We start from the raw sequence: 18,437 nt of genomic DNA on the forward strand, positions 1-18,437 counted from the left end.
GAACAGTCTTACCTTGGGTTACAGACTCAAGGTTGCACTTTTTCAGGTTACGGACCGCCGAAACCTAGAAGTACCGGAACAGGTTACTTCCAGATTTCGGCGGATGCACAGAAGCGGCGAATTGCAACCCGCACGTGCGCAAACGTGCCACTGCAGGTTGTGAACGTGCATCCCGCACGGATCACGTTCGCAACCTGAGCGTCCACTGTACTTCACAGCTGGTAAAAGCAGAACAATGGCTTATTAACTGCCCACCCCTGCTAGAGTCCAATTTTCCCCCCTCTCTTCTCCAGCTAAGAGCATATGGGTGGGATGCTATCCCCATTCCCGAACTGTTCTATGAAAGGGGAGGTGCCTAATTCCATTAAGTCCCAGGCTGTGTATCTGACCACTCAGAGAGTGCTCTTAGTCATTGAGTAACTCCAATGCCCCCTATACATAAAAGATCAGGATACCATATCAAAGGGCATAGGTGTTGGGAAATATTTTCCATTTTGGAAACGAAATAATCGCAACCATATTCTCCAGGCAGAAGAAATACCGGGCATGGGGAAGGAGGTTGACCCCTCCCCGTGCACTAGGTGCAGAATACACCCAATGAAGAGAGGATCGCAGCTAAATATTTGTGCATCTCGGAAGAAATGTTCCTTACCTCGCCATTGCAGAAACAGTAAATGAAAGCCACAAAGAAACCCTGTCGATAGAAAAAAAGAGACAACCATAGATGGAAATAGCTGTGACTGAATGGATCAAACACAAAAGGCTTCACCCGCCATGAAGACCCACCTGTAAAGAATTGAAGAGCATCTCGTAGTGCATCTGTATTTGCCAGAGGACACTGGACACAGCTGTGTAAGGAATGGCCATGAACACCACATAATGAACACCAAAGAGGGGCATCAGAACAAGGGTGGATTTTAGTAACTTCCTGGAAAGAAAGGGATTTTGTGCGGTCATTCCATTTTTGGATCATCCAGGAGGAGAGCTGAAGGGCCCGTAATGGGGAATAAGGGAGGCAATAATGGGTGGAGACCTTAAAAGGGCAGAAGCTTGAAGAAGACGGTGCATAAGAGGAAACCACCATAATAACACAGATAAATGATCTGATTGACAGCAAGAACCAGCTTTAAGTCAAATGAAGATGAAGAACAAAGCAGGACAGAAATCCAGCAGGCAAGAAGTTTCAGTATTCTAGGCAATCAGAAATTAACAGAGCATTAATAAAGGGGGACATATTTCAGTAAGAAAGTATTTATTCATTGTAGTGCCAACACTGGGAGGTCTGTTTCAGCTGCTCCAAGCTACATACCTGTACTGTTGGCGGGGATCTAATTTCCCTGCATTTGTCTCCCACAACTTCGATGCAAGGACTCTCACAATGTTGAGGAAGAGGAAAAAGTTCACCTGCCGGCAATGAAAAGACACTTCATGTCGCTCCAGGCATTTTCCATGCCAGTGAAATGCCATTCTTCAATTTCCTTTTATTTGCTGTGCTATAGAGCAGGGTTTCCCAAACTTGGGTCTTCAGCTGGTTTTGGACTACAACTCCCATTATCACTAGCTAGCAGGACCCAGTTGTCAGGGATGATGGGGATTGTAGTCCAAAAGCTGCTGGAGACCCAAGCTTGGGAAACCCTGCTATAGAGAATGCATTTCTGCTGTTGGCCCATATGGGTTGTAGCCGACCTACTTTTACTCAGAGTAGACCTGTTGAAATTAATGGGCCTAAGTGACTCGTAGTCATTAATTCTAATAGGTCTAACTCTGGATAAAAGTGAATTGAACACAACTCAATAAAATCACGTGGCGGTGATCAGCAATCATTAAAAAACCAAACAACAACCAATACAATCAGTAATAAACAAACCAAAACCAACTCAAACTCATCCCCAGCTTCTGAACCACTGCCTCAGCTACTAAGGGCACAATTTGCAGAATACCAGTATAATAAGAATGGGGTCATCGTCCCCCGCCTTTGAAAAGAGGAGGGACGAAGTGATGTTTCTGGAGGTAGGTATTCCATAACACAAAGGCAGCAACTGCAAATACTCTGCATCTAATGGGTGCTAAACTACCATCCACAAAAGATGCTACTCTTTGCGAGACCACGTGGGCTGATCTTAAAACTCAAGTGCAGGATTTATATGGGAGAAGACATTTTCATTTTTTAATTTTCAACTGATTTTCATCAGTTACAAAGTGGTTCGGCAACTGGCCAAAAGGACACCTTGAATGCCTCCTTTCCAGCCCACCCTAATTTGCATTTCTAAAATTCATTTTCCAAATCCTTCCATCATGGAGCCCATGGCAGGAAATGTGGTTCCCAGGTTCCCAGCCCATCCAGCTGCTGATCAGTCCCACAGGCCTGCTTAGCTTCAGCAAGCTCGTGGTCTTGTACTCCTTTTGTGCCCTTCTTACCACAACTGCCGCCAAGATAGGAACTTGGTAGATCCATTTCATGTTTCCAGCACTGAGGTCCCAGCACCTGATGAAGAGAGGCTGAAGTTAAGCACCAAAGGGGTATATCCATATGGGGTCTCTGGCCCGACACCTTTGAGCCTCAAGTCCTTTTTGCATTATTATTATTCATTTTTTCATTACCTGTCCTTCTCGCTAAGGTCCCGGGGTTGTTCACAGCATTAAAAACATGGCATAGCACATAGCTTATGCTAGGTAAAGGTAAAGGGACCCCTGACCATTAGCTCCAGTCGTGGCCGACTGGGGTTGCAGCGCTCATCTCGCTTTATTGGCCGAGGGAACCGGCGTACAGCTTCTGGGTCATATGGCCAGCATGACTAAGCTGCTTCTGGCGAACCAGAGCAGCGCATGGAAATGCCGTTTACCTTCCCGCCAGAGCAGTACCTATTTATCTGCTTGCACTTTGACGTACTTTCAAACTGCTGGGTTGGCAGGAGCTGGGACCGAGCAACGGGAGCTCACCCCATCGCGGGGATTCGAACCGCCGACCTTCTGATCGGCAAGTCCTAGGCTCTGTGGTTTAACCCACAGCACCACCCGCATCCCTATAGCTTATGCTACTGAAGAGAATAGGAATCGGTCAGCTTTTGAGTTTCTGAGCTTCAGGACATTTTGGCTTTTTTCAGCCTTAAGAAATTCAAATCATTTACACGACATTTTAAACCGGTAAATACTGTGATCATTATCACCAACCCTACAAGGTAGGTCCAAGTTTGCTTGTCCTAATATGGCAGTTTTGATATTTGAGGCCAAGAGAGTGGCTTACCAAATAGCACCTAATGAACCCGTGACAGAAGTAAGATTCAAACTAGAGAGGTTCAGGTTCAGGCATCACCACTGTAAGACCACCAGCCTGAATTACATACACTAAACTACAGGGTTCCTAAATTGGACATGAGGTTTGTGTTACTACAATTTGTTTTGTTGTTGCAAAACTCTGCCATCTATGAACTATAGCACAGATTTTGCTAGTACCTGTATAAAAAATGGACCTGATATAGGGGTGGGTTGTTTTTTTTGGGGGGGTGAAGATTATATTCTTTAACCCAGGGGAAAAAACAGCTCTCCTTATCAGGTCCACACATAATGTAGGATACAAAAAACAAATAAGGTCTAAAAATCTGTTCCTATAAGGTAGTGGCTAAAGCAATTAATTTTCTCTCTCCTTACTAACTCATCGTGCCCAGTCTCCCTAAATAGTGATTTAAGAGAAGCAGAAAGTACATACTGTGTATCAGCCAGGGATGCTCTGACGCTGGCCCAAACAGACACAATGACAGCAGGTACCCCTCGAAGGAAAAAGAAAAACAAAAGCAAGCAGAAAGAGATCTGGGTTTCCAGTGGGCTCTTAAAAGGACAGTAGGAGAAAATGCGATGCCAATAGTATACACCAGGAGGCGGCTACATATTACCTTGCTGATGTTGTTGGACCACAACTCCCATCATCAAGACAGGAGCCAGCCAGCAGTAAATCACACTGAGCAAGTTGGAGTTAACTCTTCATGAGCAAAAACAGGAGTATCAGGCCTACTCCTCTCTGGCAGGTCTTGCCCCCATGAAGCAGTTGCTGAGACTGAAGGTTCCCACCTCCCCACGGCTGCCCAAATCTCCTCTCCAGGGTTTCCCCCCAGCAATCAGACTGTGCCTGCTGAAGCTAACCTCTCCTCCCCCCTCTTCATGCTTCTCCTGGGTCTGAGAGACTGAGGGAGAGAGGAGCTTGTTGCAGCAGGAGGGGAGGACACCCCTGCCTCTTCACCAGCCAGACCCATCTCCATTTCTTGGCCTCCCTCCTCTCCTGCTTCAGCTTCTGCCTCTGAGTCTGGACTTCTATCTGCCACAGATTCTCCCCACTCACTAAACCCTGTGACCTCTTCAGCTTCCGACTCCTCCTCTTCCCAGTATTATCCCTGTGACTACCCATCATCGTCCCACCACCACTCCCCTGGCTCTGAGCCTTCTTCCCTTCTTCCCCAGCTAGATCCTCCCACCATTCCTCTCCATCAAACCAGTCTTGTGATGTCATCCCTGACCAATGGCCTTGCTGGCTGGCAAGGCTGATGGGAAGTGGAGTTCAACAACATCAGGAGGGCTCCATGCTTGCTACTCTAGTATTCACTGACTTTGTATATGCCATACAAGTTCCCACTTCTACACAACTATGAATGGTGCAGGGGCCCTATCCACTGGGCCACTGTACCTCATCCTTTGTGCTAAAGGACCCCTGGACTGTTAAGTCCAGTCAAAGGTGACTATGGGGTTGTGGCGCTCATCTCGCTTTCAGGCCGAGGGAGCCAGCGTTTGTCCACAGACAGTTCCCGGGTCATGTGGCCAGCATGACCAAACCGTTTCTGGCACAACGGGACATCATGACAGAAACCAGAGCGCACAGAAATGTCGTTTACCTTCCCGCCGGAGCGGTACCTATTTATCTACTTGCACTGGTGTGCTTTCAAACTGCTAGATTGGCAGGAGCAGGGACTGAGCAACGGGAGCTCACTCTGTCGTGAGGATTTGAACCGCCGACCTTCTGATCGGCAAGCCCAAGCGGCTCAGTGGTTTAGACCACAGTGCCACCCGCGTCCTCTGCGCCACATGATGGGTGGTGGGAAGGGAAACGCATCGTCAAAGAGAGCTGTGGTTACAGGAGGTGAGAGAGACCTTTCAAATAATAATAATTTATTATTTATACCCTGCCCATCTGGCTGGGTTTCCCCAGCCACTCTGGGGAATACAAGGGCAGCCTCTTGTGACCTTCACTTGCCCTGTTTGAGCTTCCCTGTGTAGGTTCATAGTCAGAGCAGGAGCCGAGAGACTGAACTGGACTGTGCTTACCCCACCCGATGAGTGTAAGGGCCCACAAGTAGCTTTTGTTTGAGAGGAAAGCCATGAAGATCAAGCTGTGGAGATAGAGACCTTCCACCAAGATCCAGTAGTGATTGGTAGCCAAGAAATAGAGGAAGATGGTCACAGCTACCTTGCAGCCTGCCTGAAAGAACAAAGAAGCAAACATCCTTTTTGGTGGTGGTGGTTGTTAGGACCAATAAAAAGTATTTTGGGTTTCTTTGGTGTATTTTATTGAAATAATTTCAATTGTAAATAAATAAAGCGATACAGAAAAAAACGGAAGAAAAAATGAATAAAAAAACGAAGGTGATTATAAGAAAGGAAAACCCATATACAAAAATGCAATCTAAGATACTCCCGTACATTCTTATATAAATCAATACAGTGTTATTATCCTAATACTTATGTAGTTAATAGCCTGCAACATTCTGTAGAAACTCATTCCAAATGTTATCGTAGTTATCCAAGCAAAGTCTGTGCCTGTAAGCAGTCCGTTCATAAGTTGTGAATGTTTGTCATACTGTATTGTCAATCCATTGATAAAAAGGTATCATATCTTTTTTCTTCTTAGGACCAAGTTTTGGACAACCCCCACTGGTCACACTCAAATCTTTTGCAAGGTTTTTTGGTTAATAGTTGTTGTTCCTGCTGCTAACTAGAGGTTAATAGGAGGAACAGGCAGATTAACAGCATTCAAGTCCAAGAGATCACCATCTCACTTTTTCTTTCTTTCAGAAATGGAATGCTGATTAATTTAAAATGCTGGGTTTTTTAATTATTATTTTTGATTAGGAAACCATTAGATAAGATGACAGGAAGGATTCGAAACCTGCAGGACCAGAGATTCTCAGAGGACTGGAGTAAATATTTGAACTATTTGAAAATCAGTTGTAATAAACAGATTACGCTAGTAGGATTGCAAGAAGTTTTGCAAGGAGGATTATGTGAAATATTGCAGAGAAGATTGAGAAGAGAATTATTGGTTAAGGATTATTAAAAGTAATAAGGAAATTAATGAAATGTAGATAAAGTGATAAAGGTTGAAAAATCTCCAGCTGTGGTTGATGGAAGTCCAAAACATTGTATAAGATAAGAAATATATATATATATATATAAAGGTAAAGGGACCCCTGACCATTAGGTCCAGTCGTGGCCGACTCTGGGGTTGCGGCGCTCATCTCGCTTTATTGGCCGAGGGAGCCGGCGTACAGCTTCCGGGTCATGTGGCCAGCATGACTAAGCATGACTAAGCCGCTTCTGGCGAACCAGAGCAGTGCACGGAAACGCCGTTTACCTTCCCGCTGGAGTGGTACCTATTTATCTACTTGCACTTTGCTGTGCTTTCAAATTGCTAGGTTGGCATGATATATATATATATATATATATATATATATATGGAAACCATCTTGAGCTGACTGTTCTGAAATCTGTATCCTTGTTCCCTAAAACTTCCAGGAAGATTTTAAGCCAAGGCACACATCACACTTCTTAATAGACACCGAGAAGAGGGAAACAAAACCTAAACACTAGGGACTTACTAGCTGGGTCCTGGATCCCAAGGCGAGGCTCAGATCTTCAGCATCCCAGTCACTGTCCTGCGTTTTCTGCAGCCCCTCAAGTCGCAAGGTCGAGTACAGCACGAGATCCTTCACAAAGATGCTCACAGCTCGGCAGACGAAGGAGGCAAAGAGATGGAGGTGGATGTAATTTCGGGTGCAGTGAAGCCGCCTTAAACACACATTAATAAGCGGAGGATTTCAATTTATTTATATGTTATGTCTTAATCCTGCCCGCTCTTCCAAGGTACCATGCGTATTTTCCACACCATCCTTTTATCCCAGCAATGACTGTGAGGTAAGCTAGGCTGAGAAAGAGGGTGTGATTGGCCCCCATCACACACACACCCCAATCTATGGCTGAGAAGGGTTTTGAACCTGGGTCTCTCCCCATTCTTAGTCTGGAACTCTAAACACCAAACGACACTGCCAGGAGAAAATAGTATGAGATAACCAAAATAATGAGCAGCTGTGCTCCTTATTATTACATGATTCCACCTTCTATTGTGGTGCTGGAGGAGACTCTTGAGAGTCCCATGGACTGCAAGAAGATCAAACCTATCCATTCTGAAGGAAATCAGCCCTGAGTGCTCACTGGAAGGACAGATCCTGAAGCTGAGGCTCCAGTACTTTGGCCACCTCATGAAAAGAGAAGACTCCCTGGAAAAGACCCTGATGTTGGGAAAGATGGAGGGCACAAGGAGAAGGGGACGACAGAGGACGAGATGGTTGGATAGTGTTCTCGAAGCTACCAGCATGAGTTTGACTAAACTGCGGGAGGCAGTGGAAGACAGGAGTGCCTGGCGTGCTCTGGTCCATGGAGTCACGAAGAGTCGGACACGACTAAACAACTAAACAACAACAGCAACCTTCTACTGAGAAGGCGCCAGGCAAAAACATTCCTCTTCAATCAGGCCTTTGGCGGATTAATATTCTACAGGCTTTTCAATGTACCTGTGGGAAGGGAGGGTTATTGTTTTGCTGTTTTTACTTGTGTTTTTATCTTCTATTTTATTCTGTGACCACCCTGAGATCTTATGATGAAGGGTGGTATATAAATTAAGAATGATAATGATAATAAGTGTTTTTTTTTTCAAAAAAAAAATATTTAGGGGTACTCTCATTTTGACTCAAGAAAATGACCATTTTATAGTTCAAATCGGGGGAAATAAATACAGCACATGTACAAAAGTACAAAGATTCACAAAATGTTTAGGGGTATGCATACCCCTGCTTCCCCCCAGAAAAAGCTATTATTATTATTATTATTATTATTATTATTATTATGTGCCTTGGGAGAATAGAACTATCTTGCCACCACCTGTACTTACCTGAGGTTCTGTAAGCAAAGTCATCATTATCATTTTATTTGTACGCCGCCTTTCCATAGTTAAAACTATGCTCAAAGCAGCTTACAGCATGACAAGATTTACATAATGACCAACATAACAAAAGTCATAAGCAATAAATAAAGCACATCAGAACGTACACAACCAAATGGAAAACAATTTCCACATAAATCATAAAATCTGAAACTAAGAATACAATATCAATCACAATTTAAAATTACATAGATAAAAAATAAAAGCAATTTAAGAAACAAAAACAGACCCCTCTCAGCCCAGCAGCAGTCCTTTATTGAGCCTGTCAGGCCCCGCCCCAAGCCAAGTCTACCCCACCACACATAGGAAACCAAACCAAGATAGTTTTTCTCTTAGTTTTGCTGGCCATGATTAGTACAGTGGTACCTCAGGTTACAGACGCTTCAGGTTACAGACTCTGCTAACCCAGAAATAGTACCTCGGGTTAAGAACTTTGCTTCAGGATGAGAACAGAAATCGCACAGCGGTGGTGGTGGCAGTGGGAGGCCCCATTAGCTAAAGTGGCACCTCAGGTTAAGAACAGTTTCAGGTTAAGAACGGACCTCCGGAACGAATTCAGTTCTTAACCCGAGGTACCACTGTAGAATAAGGCCGTGGGTTAGAGTTCAGGGGGTGGGATGGGGCAATGAATCAATAAGAACTGCCCTCCTTACTTGAAGTAGCAAAGGATGCACATGGCGACCACAAGGGAGGCAAGGGAGATGGAGTAGCCAACGGTGTAGATGATGCGCAGCCGGTCAAACACTTCCTGCGTGAGGAAAAGAGAGGCATTCCAGCACAGAAGGACTGCAGAGCCATTGTCACAACTTGCTACGCCATGTCAAGAACCCCCATCTAAAGCACTTTCCCTTTTCCAAAATAGAATATCCTCCAGCTGTTGCAATTTTCTTGTGCAACTTTCTGAAGAAGACAATTCTGCCACCTAATTATGTTCCCCAGTTGCTGGTACCTTGTTGAAGGTATGCTCTGAAAGCAGTGGCAAATTTGCATGGGGCTGCCGTTGAAGACAGTTCAAAAACTGCAACTCGCCCCTGGCTTTGTGGCTAGATTGCGAAGAGGGACTGGGCAAGGGGTGACAGCTTCGCTGGCTCCCAGTAAGTTTCAAAGTGCTAGCCTGAACCTTTAATGCATGGGTAGGCAAACTAAGGCCCGGGGGCCAGATGCGGCCCAATCGCCTTCTCAATCCGACCTGCAGATGGTCCGGGAATCAGCGTGTTTTTACATGAGTAGAATGTGTCCTTTTATTTAAAATGCATTTCTGGGTTATTTGTGGGGCCTGCCTAGTGTTTTTACGTTAGTAGAATGTGTGCTTTTATTTAAAATGCATCTCTGGGTTATTTGTGGGGCATAGGAATTCGTTCATTTCCTCCAAAAAAATATAGTCCGGCCCCCCACAAGGTCTGAGGGACAGTGGACCGGCCCCCTGCTGGAAAAGTTTGCTGACACCTGCTTTAATGGCTTAGGAACCAAACAACAGTCTGACCACTCTGTCTCTCTCTTTCTCCAATATTTGTTTCATTACGTTGACTACAATTATGGTGAGCAACACTGATTTGCTTTGTTGGTTGATATTTCAAAGTACACACGCTAATTCTCTGCTTGCGGTAGATAATTATAACATTTCAGATGTGTAATTATCAGATAATATAGCAAATGGGGTGAGCAATTGCATCCCACCCCTACCACCTTTGGGGAGGTTATTTTTAAATCTTTGGAAATGATCAGATTATCTTCCCTCGGTCCGTTCCGCCCCCCCCCCCCAACCAGGCCAAATATCCTCATTTCCTTCTGCAATTCGATTTCCATATGCTCATCCATTGTCAGCCTTTACGGAAAGGATGGAGAACCTGTGGCTGTCCGGATGTTAAAATTACAGAGCTGTAGAGCTTTTGAATTATGGTGCTGGAGGAGACTCTTGAGAGTCCTATGGACTGCAAGAAGAGCAAACCTATCCATTCTTAAGGAAATCAGCCCTGAGTGCTCACTGGAAGGACAGGTCGTGAAGCTGAGGCTCCAGTACTTTGGCCACCTCATGAGAAGAGAAGACTCCCTGGAAAAGACCCTGATGTTGGGAAAGATGGAGGGCACAAGGAGAAGGGAACGACAGAGGACAAGATGGTTGGACAGTGTTCTCAAAGCTACCAGCATGAGATTGACCAAACTGCGGGAGGCAGTGGAAGACAGGAGTGCCTGACGTGCTCTGGTCCATGGGGTCACGAAGAGTCGGACATGACTAAACGACTAAACAACAACAGAGCTGGAAAGGATCCCATCTAGTTCAGAAATCAGTGTTGTTGGACCTCAGCTCCCATCATTGCCAAGCAGTGTAGCTATTGGTCAGGAATAATGGGAGTTCAACACCTGCCAGGCCACAGATTCATCACCCCTGCTTTATGGCACAATTTTTATGAGAAATTCCAATCTCAATAGATTCCTCCCTTCCCGTCCCTGTCCTTCAAATCCTGCCTGTGGTACCCAATTCCACAAGCCTCTGTGTCCTCCCGATACCCTTTTCCCCCTGCTTAGGAATTAAACCTTTTCTTGATTCTGCCGTTCCGGGGCAAAGAATATGGCGCATTCTGTGTAATTGGCCCAAGTCTTGTTCATGTTGGGCACCAGTTCCCAGTTCCCGTGAACATCACAGCGCCTGTAGGCGTGACCTGAAATAAAGGACAGGCAGAGCGTCCAATGAGATGGAGCGGAACGTGTGAAGGGGAAGATGCCAGCAAGGCTAAACAGTTGCACATTTTTTAAAAGGCCAGAGGCCCCAGAGGAAATAAACCGCCTAGAGGCTTTTGTTTACAGTGGTACCTCGGGTTACATACACTTCAGGTTACAGACTCTGCTAACCCAGAAATATTACCTCGGGTTAAGAACTTTGCTTCAGGATGAGAACAGAAATTGTGCTCCAGTGGCGCGGCAGCAGCAGGAGGCCCCATTAGCTAAAGTGGTGCTTCAGGTTAAGGACAGTTTCAGGTTAAGAACGGACCTCCAGAACGAATTAAGTACTTAACCCGAGGTACCACTGTATTTGCATTGCAGGGATTTGAACTAGATGACCCTCGGGATCCCTTCCAATTCTACAGTTTTATGATTATGTGGTTTAGAAATTATTATAAATTAAACAAAACAAAAAACAGTGCTTCTGAGCAAGTGTAGAGTGTACTGCTCTATTCCGAACTTAAAAATGGAAAGCGTAATGCTGGTGATCAACAAAAAGAGGTTTAAAGACTCTCTCAAGGCAAATCTTTAAAAATGTAGTACAGTGGTACCTCGGGTTACATACGCTTCAGGTTACAGACTCCGCTAACCCAGAAATATTACCTCGGGTTAAGAACTTTGCTTCAGGATGAGAACAGAAATTGTGCTCCGGCGGCGCAGCAGGAAACCCCATTAGCTAAAGTGGTGCTTCAGGTTAAGAACAATTTCAGGTTAAGAACGGACCTCCGGAACGAATTAAGTACTTAATCCGAGGTACCACTGTATAAACACCGGCAATTGGGAAACACTGGCCTGCGAGCGCTCCAATTGGAGAACAGCCTTTACCAAAGGTGTCGTGGGCTTTGAAGACGCTCAAACTCAGGACGAAAGGGAGAAACGTGCAAAGAGGAAGGCATGCTTGGCAAACCCTCACCGTGATCAACTCCCGCATGAAAACCTATGTCCCCACTGAGGAAGGACGTGTGGATCCAGAATTGGCCTCCACAGTCACTTACGGACCCACTGTCAAAACCATGTGCAAGGCCTCCAAGCAATGACTTTCTTGCAAGGTATCTCCTTTTTTAAAAAAAGAAGGAACGGTCACCCTGACTTCTCAACAAGCAAGACGAACCTCCCCACACTCCAAAACATCATCTCCTAAAACCAGTTAAATTGTTATTATTTTCTAATGGTTCTTAAGAAGGATCTGGCCTGTTTACCAGCCTCCTGCTGCTATGGGCCAAACTTGACCTGATGTGTTGTTGTTTTTAAATAATGCAAATAACATCAGCTGGAGATGGGCTGATTATTATCAAGATTGCAGCAGGCGGGGAGGGGGAATATAACCTTTTGTTCCCCTGCTGAGGTCCTGAGGAAAGATGGTATTTGCTGGGAGCCAAATCCTTCACTGGCACCCGATGGGAGGGTGAGAAGATTTTCTCCAAAAGCAAACAACACCTTCTTGAGGAGGGATTTTCCTCAGGGATTTTCCTCAGTATTAAATGCTCCTCCACCCTTCCTGCAATCACAGTCATTAAGAGACACCCTCCCTGCCAAAAAGCTGGTTCTGTTTGCATTAAAAACACACACACACACACACACACACACACACACACACACATTATTCTCTGCATGTTATAAAATTATACATCTCCTTGCCTTATCTATCATGTAATCAACCAATAAATTTGTGCATGTTTATTCAAAACCTGCCAAGGAGACCAGTTCATTTTGTTGTCTTTTTAGAGATTTTTTAGACAATTTCCTTAAGAAATCAGAGAGAGGAGCTGAGGGAAGTCCTGGGGGGAAGATTAAAGGGGAATGGGGGAAGGGGGGGGGATAATGTATGTGATTATATGGATTGACAATTTGTTATGTTGGAATTGTTTAATAAAAAATATTTAAACACACACACACACACACACAACAACAACAACAACAACAACCAGCATGTTAAATGGCAAAGAGGCATTTTAGCATCTGCTTCAGCCCTAAACAACCAAAAGACCTGAAGCTTTCTGTGAAGGCCGAGAAAACGTACATACCCTGATGGTTGAAGTCATAGACGTAGTCAGGGCATCGAACGGCCACCTTTTTGCTGGGGAGGCTTTCGGGCCAGCAAATAATCCCATCCCACTCAGGCAAACAGTTGCCATCTAACGAGGAAATGGCACATTAATCACAACTTTGCATGATAGCGTTGAGGGGGGCAGAGGAGAGCAACCTTCATCCTTGGGTTAAGTCAGTGGATCTCAAAAGGTGTGGCAGGAGAGGACGGCAAGCGTGGCAGGAAGACTCAAGCAAAATCAAAGAAGCACGTAAACATTTCAGTGTAGTATAGCATAGTATCTATCTATCTATCTATCTATCTATCTATCTATCTATCTATCTATATTTGCAGATGATGGATAGATATTCAAGAGCACTGGCTATTCTTCTACAGCTCTCCACAACAAAACGTTGTGAACAGAGATTTTCTTTTTATTATTTTTATTATTATAATTTCTATTAAATTTCTTTTTTACATTTTAGAATATTCACTTAAACAACCTTAAAATATCAATGACTTCCCTTCCTCTCTTTCCACGGTTCATTTTGCACAACATAAATCCCTGCATATTTTAGATAAGCTAAACCAATCAGTATTCCATTATAACATCCATCAAAATTTATTTACACTGTTGAATTTTTCTTAACGGTGCCCATGTTTTCAGATATACACAATTTTCCTCCACATATTCAATAAACATTTTCCAATCTTCTTTAAGTGTATGTTCCCAATACTCTTTTACAGTTTTACAGGTCCACCATATACGATAGAATGTACCCTCAGTCTCATTACATCTCCATGTAGCGAACAGGGATTTTCAACTCTGACAAATATGAATAGATAAAGCAATAATAAGTTAAATAAATAACCACTGCTCCTCTTTCATGACACACCAAATCAGCTAACTATTGCTGCCCTTTCACGGCACCCAAAACCAGTCATCTCACTGTCCCCAACGATAGGGCCGGCCCTGTGATGAGGGTCTGAGTGCCACACTTTTGAAGGGGAATGTCAACTCAAGCAGCGTTTCTGCTGTCAATAGAAGGCTGATTGGAAGGAAGCAAAGACCAGCCACCCAGTGACTCGCTTGAAGATGCGATGGGTAATTTTCTATTCTGCTAAGAGGTTGTTTGGGTTGACAACAGCTTTTACATTATTTCATTTATTACATTGTGTTTCTTCTCCTCCTTTCTTCCAGAGCTTAGGAAGGGCGGCAGCTTAGGAGAAGGGCCTTTGCAGGCAGCAGGTTCCATGAATCAATCCTCGGTTTCTCCAATTTGAGCTGAGAGAGTCTCTTTATGAAGCTCTGTGTCTGCTGCCAGCCAGTGTGGACAATAATAAATTAGACAGGTCAATATGTTCCATTATGAAATGCAAAGTGGAGCATGTGAGGTTCACAAGATGTCTCCAATCCAGACCCAGATCTGCTTCATTTCAGCAAGGTTGCTGACCCACACAGTCTTGCAACCAAATCCTAAAACCTCATTTTATTTCTTTACTGTGGCGCACAGTTTGTGGATCTGGACATAATATCATAGTAAGCTAGGGTTATTGGTATGATAAGGAGTAATTAAAAAAAACAACAGACATCCCCAGTGATCCATTCCAACTTTCTTTCTCCTTTCGGAGGCAACATTTAACAAGTGCCATGCTTTCCTTTGATGTCCAGTGTCAATAATACGACTCAACCATTTTAAAAAATGTTTTTATGCACTTGGGGCCCCAGGACCAAAAGTTAGAAATGCAGAAAAAGCAGGTACCTTGGACTGTTTCCTTCTGGGTATTTATCTGCTGGTGACATTTTTCTTTAGCTTCGTTCAGCAAGTAAATCTGTTCTTCTTTGGTGAGAACATCATCGGTGTCCACCTGCCAAACAAATGAAGAAGGGAGAGATGAGGCTGGAAGGTCCATTGGCTAACCTGGGACCACGTGCCGTTTGGATCCTCCAGCACCAGGCAACATCAGAGACAGGAATGTGGCAGCAAAGCCTCTCCCACTGACTTGGCTTGGGCTAGGGATGACCAAATCTGACATTATTGGTTTCTCATAGTTTCCTATTCTTAACTCATCTTAAATCCAGCTTGCCCCCTTTCCAATGTTTTTTGTGTTTGTTTCTTTTTAAAATCCATGTTCATTTTTATGCAGATTTATCCCAATACAGTGGTACCTCAGGTTACGTCCGTTCTTAACCTGAAACTGTTAACCTGAAGCACCACTTTAGCTAATGGGGCCTCCTGCTGCCACCGCACCGCCAGAGCACAATTTCTGTTCTCATCCTGTGTGATTTCTGTTCTTATCCTGAAGCAAAGTTCTTAACCTGAGGTACTATTTCTGGGTTAGCGAAGTCTGTAACCTGAAGCGTATGTAACGTGAGGTACCATTGTATATATATGCATTTTTTACACAATTTGGTCTAATATATGCATTTCTGCAAGGGAATTACACAAATGTAATATAGTTCTGTACGTTATTCCCACCAATAAATGTGTTTTTATATTGGGTGTGCGAAATTTGGAGAAAGGTGCATTTCGAAGAATAAAATATGTAAATATTTTACGTACAGTGGTACCTCGGGTTAAGAACTTAATTCGTTCCGGAGGTCCGTTCTTAACCTGAAACTGTTCTAAACCTGAAGCATCACTTTAGCTAATGGGGCCTCCTGTTGCTGCCGCGCCACCAGAGCACAATTTCTGTTCTCATCCTGAAGCAAAGTTCTTAACCTGAGTTACTATTTCTGGGTTAGCGGAGTCTGTAACCTGAAGCGTATGTAACCCGAGGTACCATTGTGTGTGTGTGTGTGTATATATATATATATATATATATATATATATATATGTATTTTTGTACACAGTTTGGTCTAATATATGCATTTCTGCAAGGGAATTCCACAAATGTAATATGGTTTTGTATGTTATTCCCATCAATATATGCGTTTTTATACTGGGTGTGCGAAATTTGGAGAAAGGTGCGTTTCGAAGGATAAAATATGTAAATATTTTACATATTCGGATTTGAACCGCCAACCTGATTGGCAAGCCAAAGTGGTTTAGACCACAGTACCACCCGCTTCCCATTTACACATATATACAACCTGACACAGGTGGCGCTGTGGGTTAAACCACAGAGCCTAGGGCTTGCCGATCAGAAGGCCGGCGGTTTGAATCCTCGCGACGGGGTGAGCTCCCGTTGCTCGGTCCCTGCTCCTGCCAACCTAGCAATTCGAAAGCACGTCAAAGTGCAAGTAGATAAATAGGTACCGCTCCAGCGGGAAGGTAAACGGCGTTTCCGTGCGCTGCTCTGGTTCTCCAGAAGCGGCTTAGTCATGCTGGCCACATGACCCAGAAGCTGTATGCCAGCTCCCTCGGCCAATAAAGCAAGATGAGCGCCACAACCCCAGAGTCGGCCACGACTGGACCTAATAGTCAGGGATCCCTTTACCTTTACAACCTGAGCCTAGGATGGCGGGGGGCGGGGCGCTGCCAGCTTTACACTCCAGGAGGGTCTCGTCTCTCCCATGGCTGCCATGTTAGATTCAAACTATCAGCCCATGTTGAGCTATGACCCCTTTTTCTCCAGCTTGCAAACTGCTTCCCCCAAACGCATCTATTTCTCCTCTTGCTTATGCTAGCCCACTGAGATTCTGACTCTCCTCCCTTCTAACTCTGTATCGTCTTTTGCTAACTACAGAGAGCCCAGGACTGGGCTGCCACCCCTTTGCAGTCTGGCAGAGAGTGTTTGCCTTGTTGATGGCTTCCAGGATGGGCCATCGCCCTGTCTTTTTGCTCTCTTAATGGTCCATCTCTTCAAATGATTACTTCATCAGGAAGCCAGACTCCTGGCTTATTTTTTTAAAAAAAAACATGACTTGAACATTTTAGCATGCTAAATTCACTGTCTTGCACCCCAGAATTAGGACGGGAGTCCAGGTGTCCCATCAACTTAGAAGACTATAAACAAATAAAAATTTTAAAAAGTAAAAAAAAAAAAAAGGGAGAAATGTGTTGGAAGAAACAGGTACACAATGGGAGAGGAAAACGAGATGAAATGTCAAAGCAGAGCTGGACCATTAGTGGCAAACCCTTAATGGATGGTCGTGGGATACACAGATGTATTAAAAGCTATGACGAGGGGCTATGAGATTGTTTCATATTTGCCACGGACCGGTTCATTTCCTTTGCAATATTGCCAGGAAATGGAGAAGCCGTGCCACATAAAAAGTGGGCGGCGAGAGACAATGAAAGCAGGCTCAAATGTGACTGCCGCAATTAAATCACTCATCTGCACAGGACATTTTGAGAAGGCCGATAAGGACCTTATCAAGAATGAAATTTCCAGAGCTGCTACAAACACAGGGAGAGACAGCAGCAGCAGCAACAACAACGTCCTGCTATAGCCCCAGGTGTTAAAAGAGGAGATGGAATCAAGGCAACACAGCCAAACCTTTAGAATCAGAAAACGATTAAAAAAAAAGCATAAATGAATATATGCTGGGCTTTCCGCATCTGAACTGATCAAAATCTGTGTCATAAAATAAGAGGCCGGGCCTTTTCAACATCTTGTAATTGATCAAAATGTCGCACTGGGACAAAAAACACAAGCGTGATGGCAAGGTGGGGATAAAACAGCTGCCTTCTTTAAAGTCACACCTTCCTCTTTGAACTCTCATTTATATTAAATCATCTTTCTTTTTTCTCAAAAAAATGGCATTTTATTTAACGTATTTACAAAAAAAGCAAGTTAAATATTAACAATTAAAAAAAGAAAAGAGAGTCACAGCTGTGGAAAGTTGCCTACAACTTGTTGACTGACAATTGTCTTTTCATCCTAACAGGTCTTTTCAGAGTTCACTGTGTGTCTGGGGTGTCCTCGTTGTCGTCTTCAAGTCTCGTGTCCATCTTGCAAGACCGTATCATCGGATGGCAAAATCATTGTCTTTGTGGACCTGTATCAGCACTGGTCCACAAATTTCCCATCATTTCTCAGCTCCACCAGAATGACTGAGACCATCCTCCCATCCACATAATTAAGCAACTTTCTTGAATCTTTCCCCCCACCAATCCAGATGTTTTAGACCACAACTCCCATCAACCCCAGTCAGCACAGCTGGGCCCCAAGTTGAGGAAGGCTGTCTTGCAGCAAAGTTAGATGTGCAGTCCAGGTGTTCATTCCCATTCGAGGCTCTGCAAAGTCTGAGCTAGAGCCCATTTTGAGATCGCTGTCAACTTTTCGTCTCTAAAGTCCGGCTTCAACTGGAGGTGTGGAGAGTACACATATGGTATTTTTGGGAATTTGTAATCTTAGAGTTTGGTTTTGTTATTTGGGAAGCGGGTGTTGAAATGGCTGTGAGAGTTTGTGATGCAGCATCGCAGAATTGTTAAAACTAACAGCAGCCATGAAATTAAAAGACGCCTGCTTCTTGGGAGAAAA

General features: G+C 44.2%; 1 protein-coding gene across 3 annotated transcripts in view; it reads right to left on the reverse strand.

The window, feature by feature from the left end:
• Positions 1–18,437, reverse strand: part of LOC310747833 (parathyroid hormone/parathyroid hormone-related peptide receptor-like) — a 28,417-nt gene that overhangs the window by 3,274 nt on the left and 6,706 nt on the right. For all 3 annotated transcript variants that reach the window (XM_083583112.1, XM_083583113.1, XM_083583111.1), the window contains 11 exons: positions 14,771–14,876; positions 13,006–13,116; positions 10,796–10,920; positions 8,914–9,008; positions 6,861–7,050; positions 5,311–5,464; positions 3,707–3,767; positions 2,419–2,485; positions 1,310–1,404; positions 787–928; positions 653–694 (listed from right to left, as the gene is read on the reverse strand). In XM_083583112.1, the coding sequence (XP_083439238.1) occupies positions 653–694; positions 787–928; positions 1,310–1,404; positions 2,419–2,485; positions 3,707–3,767; positions 5,311–5,464; positions 6,861–7,050; positions 8,914–9,008; positions 10,796–10,920; positions 13,006–13,116; positions 14,771–14,876 (1,188 nt within the window). The remainder of the gene's footprint in view (positions 1–652; positions 695–786; positions 929–1,309; positions 1,405–2,418; positions 2,486–3,706; positions 3,768–5,310; positions 5,465–6,860; positions 7,051–8,913; positions 9,009–10,795; positions 10,921–13,005; positions 13,117–14,770; positions 14,877–18,437) is intronic.

The sequence above is a fragment of the Podarcis filfolensis genome (assembly GCF_964270895.1).
Source record: "Podarcis filfolensis genome assembly, chromosome: 13".
NCBI lineage: Eukaryota > Metazoa > Chordata > Lepidosauria > Squamata > Lacertidae > Podarcis > Podarcis filfolensis.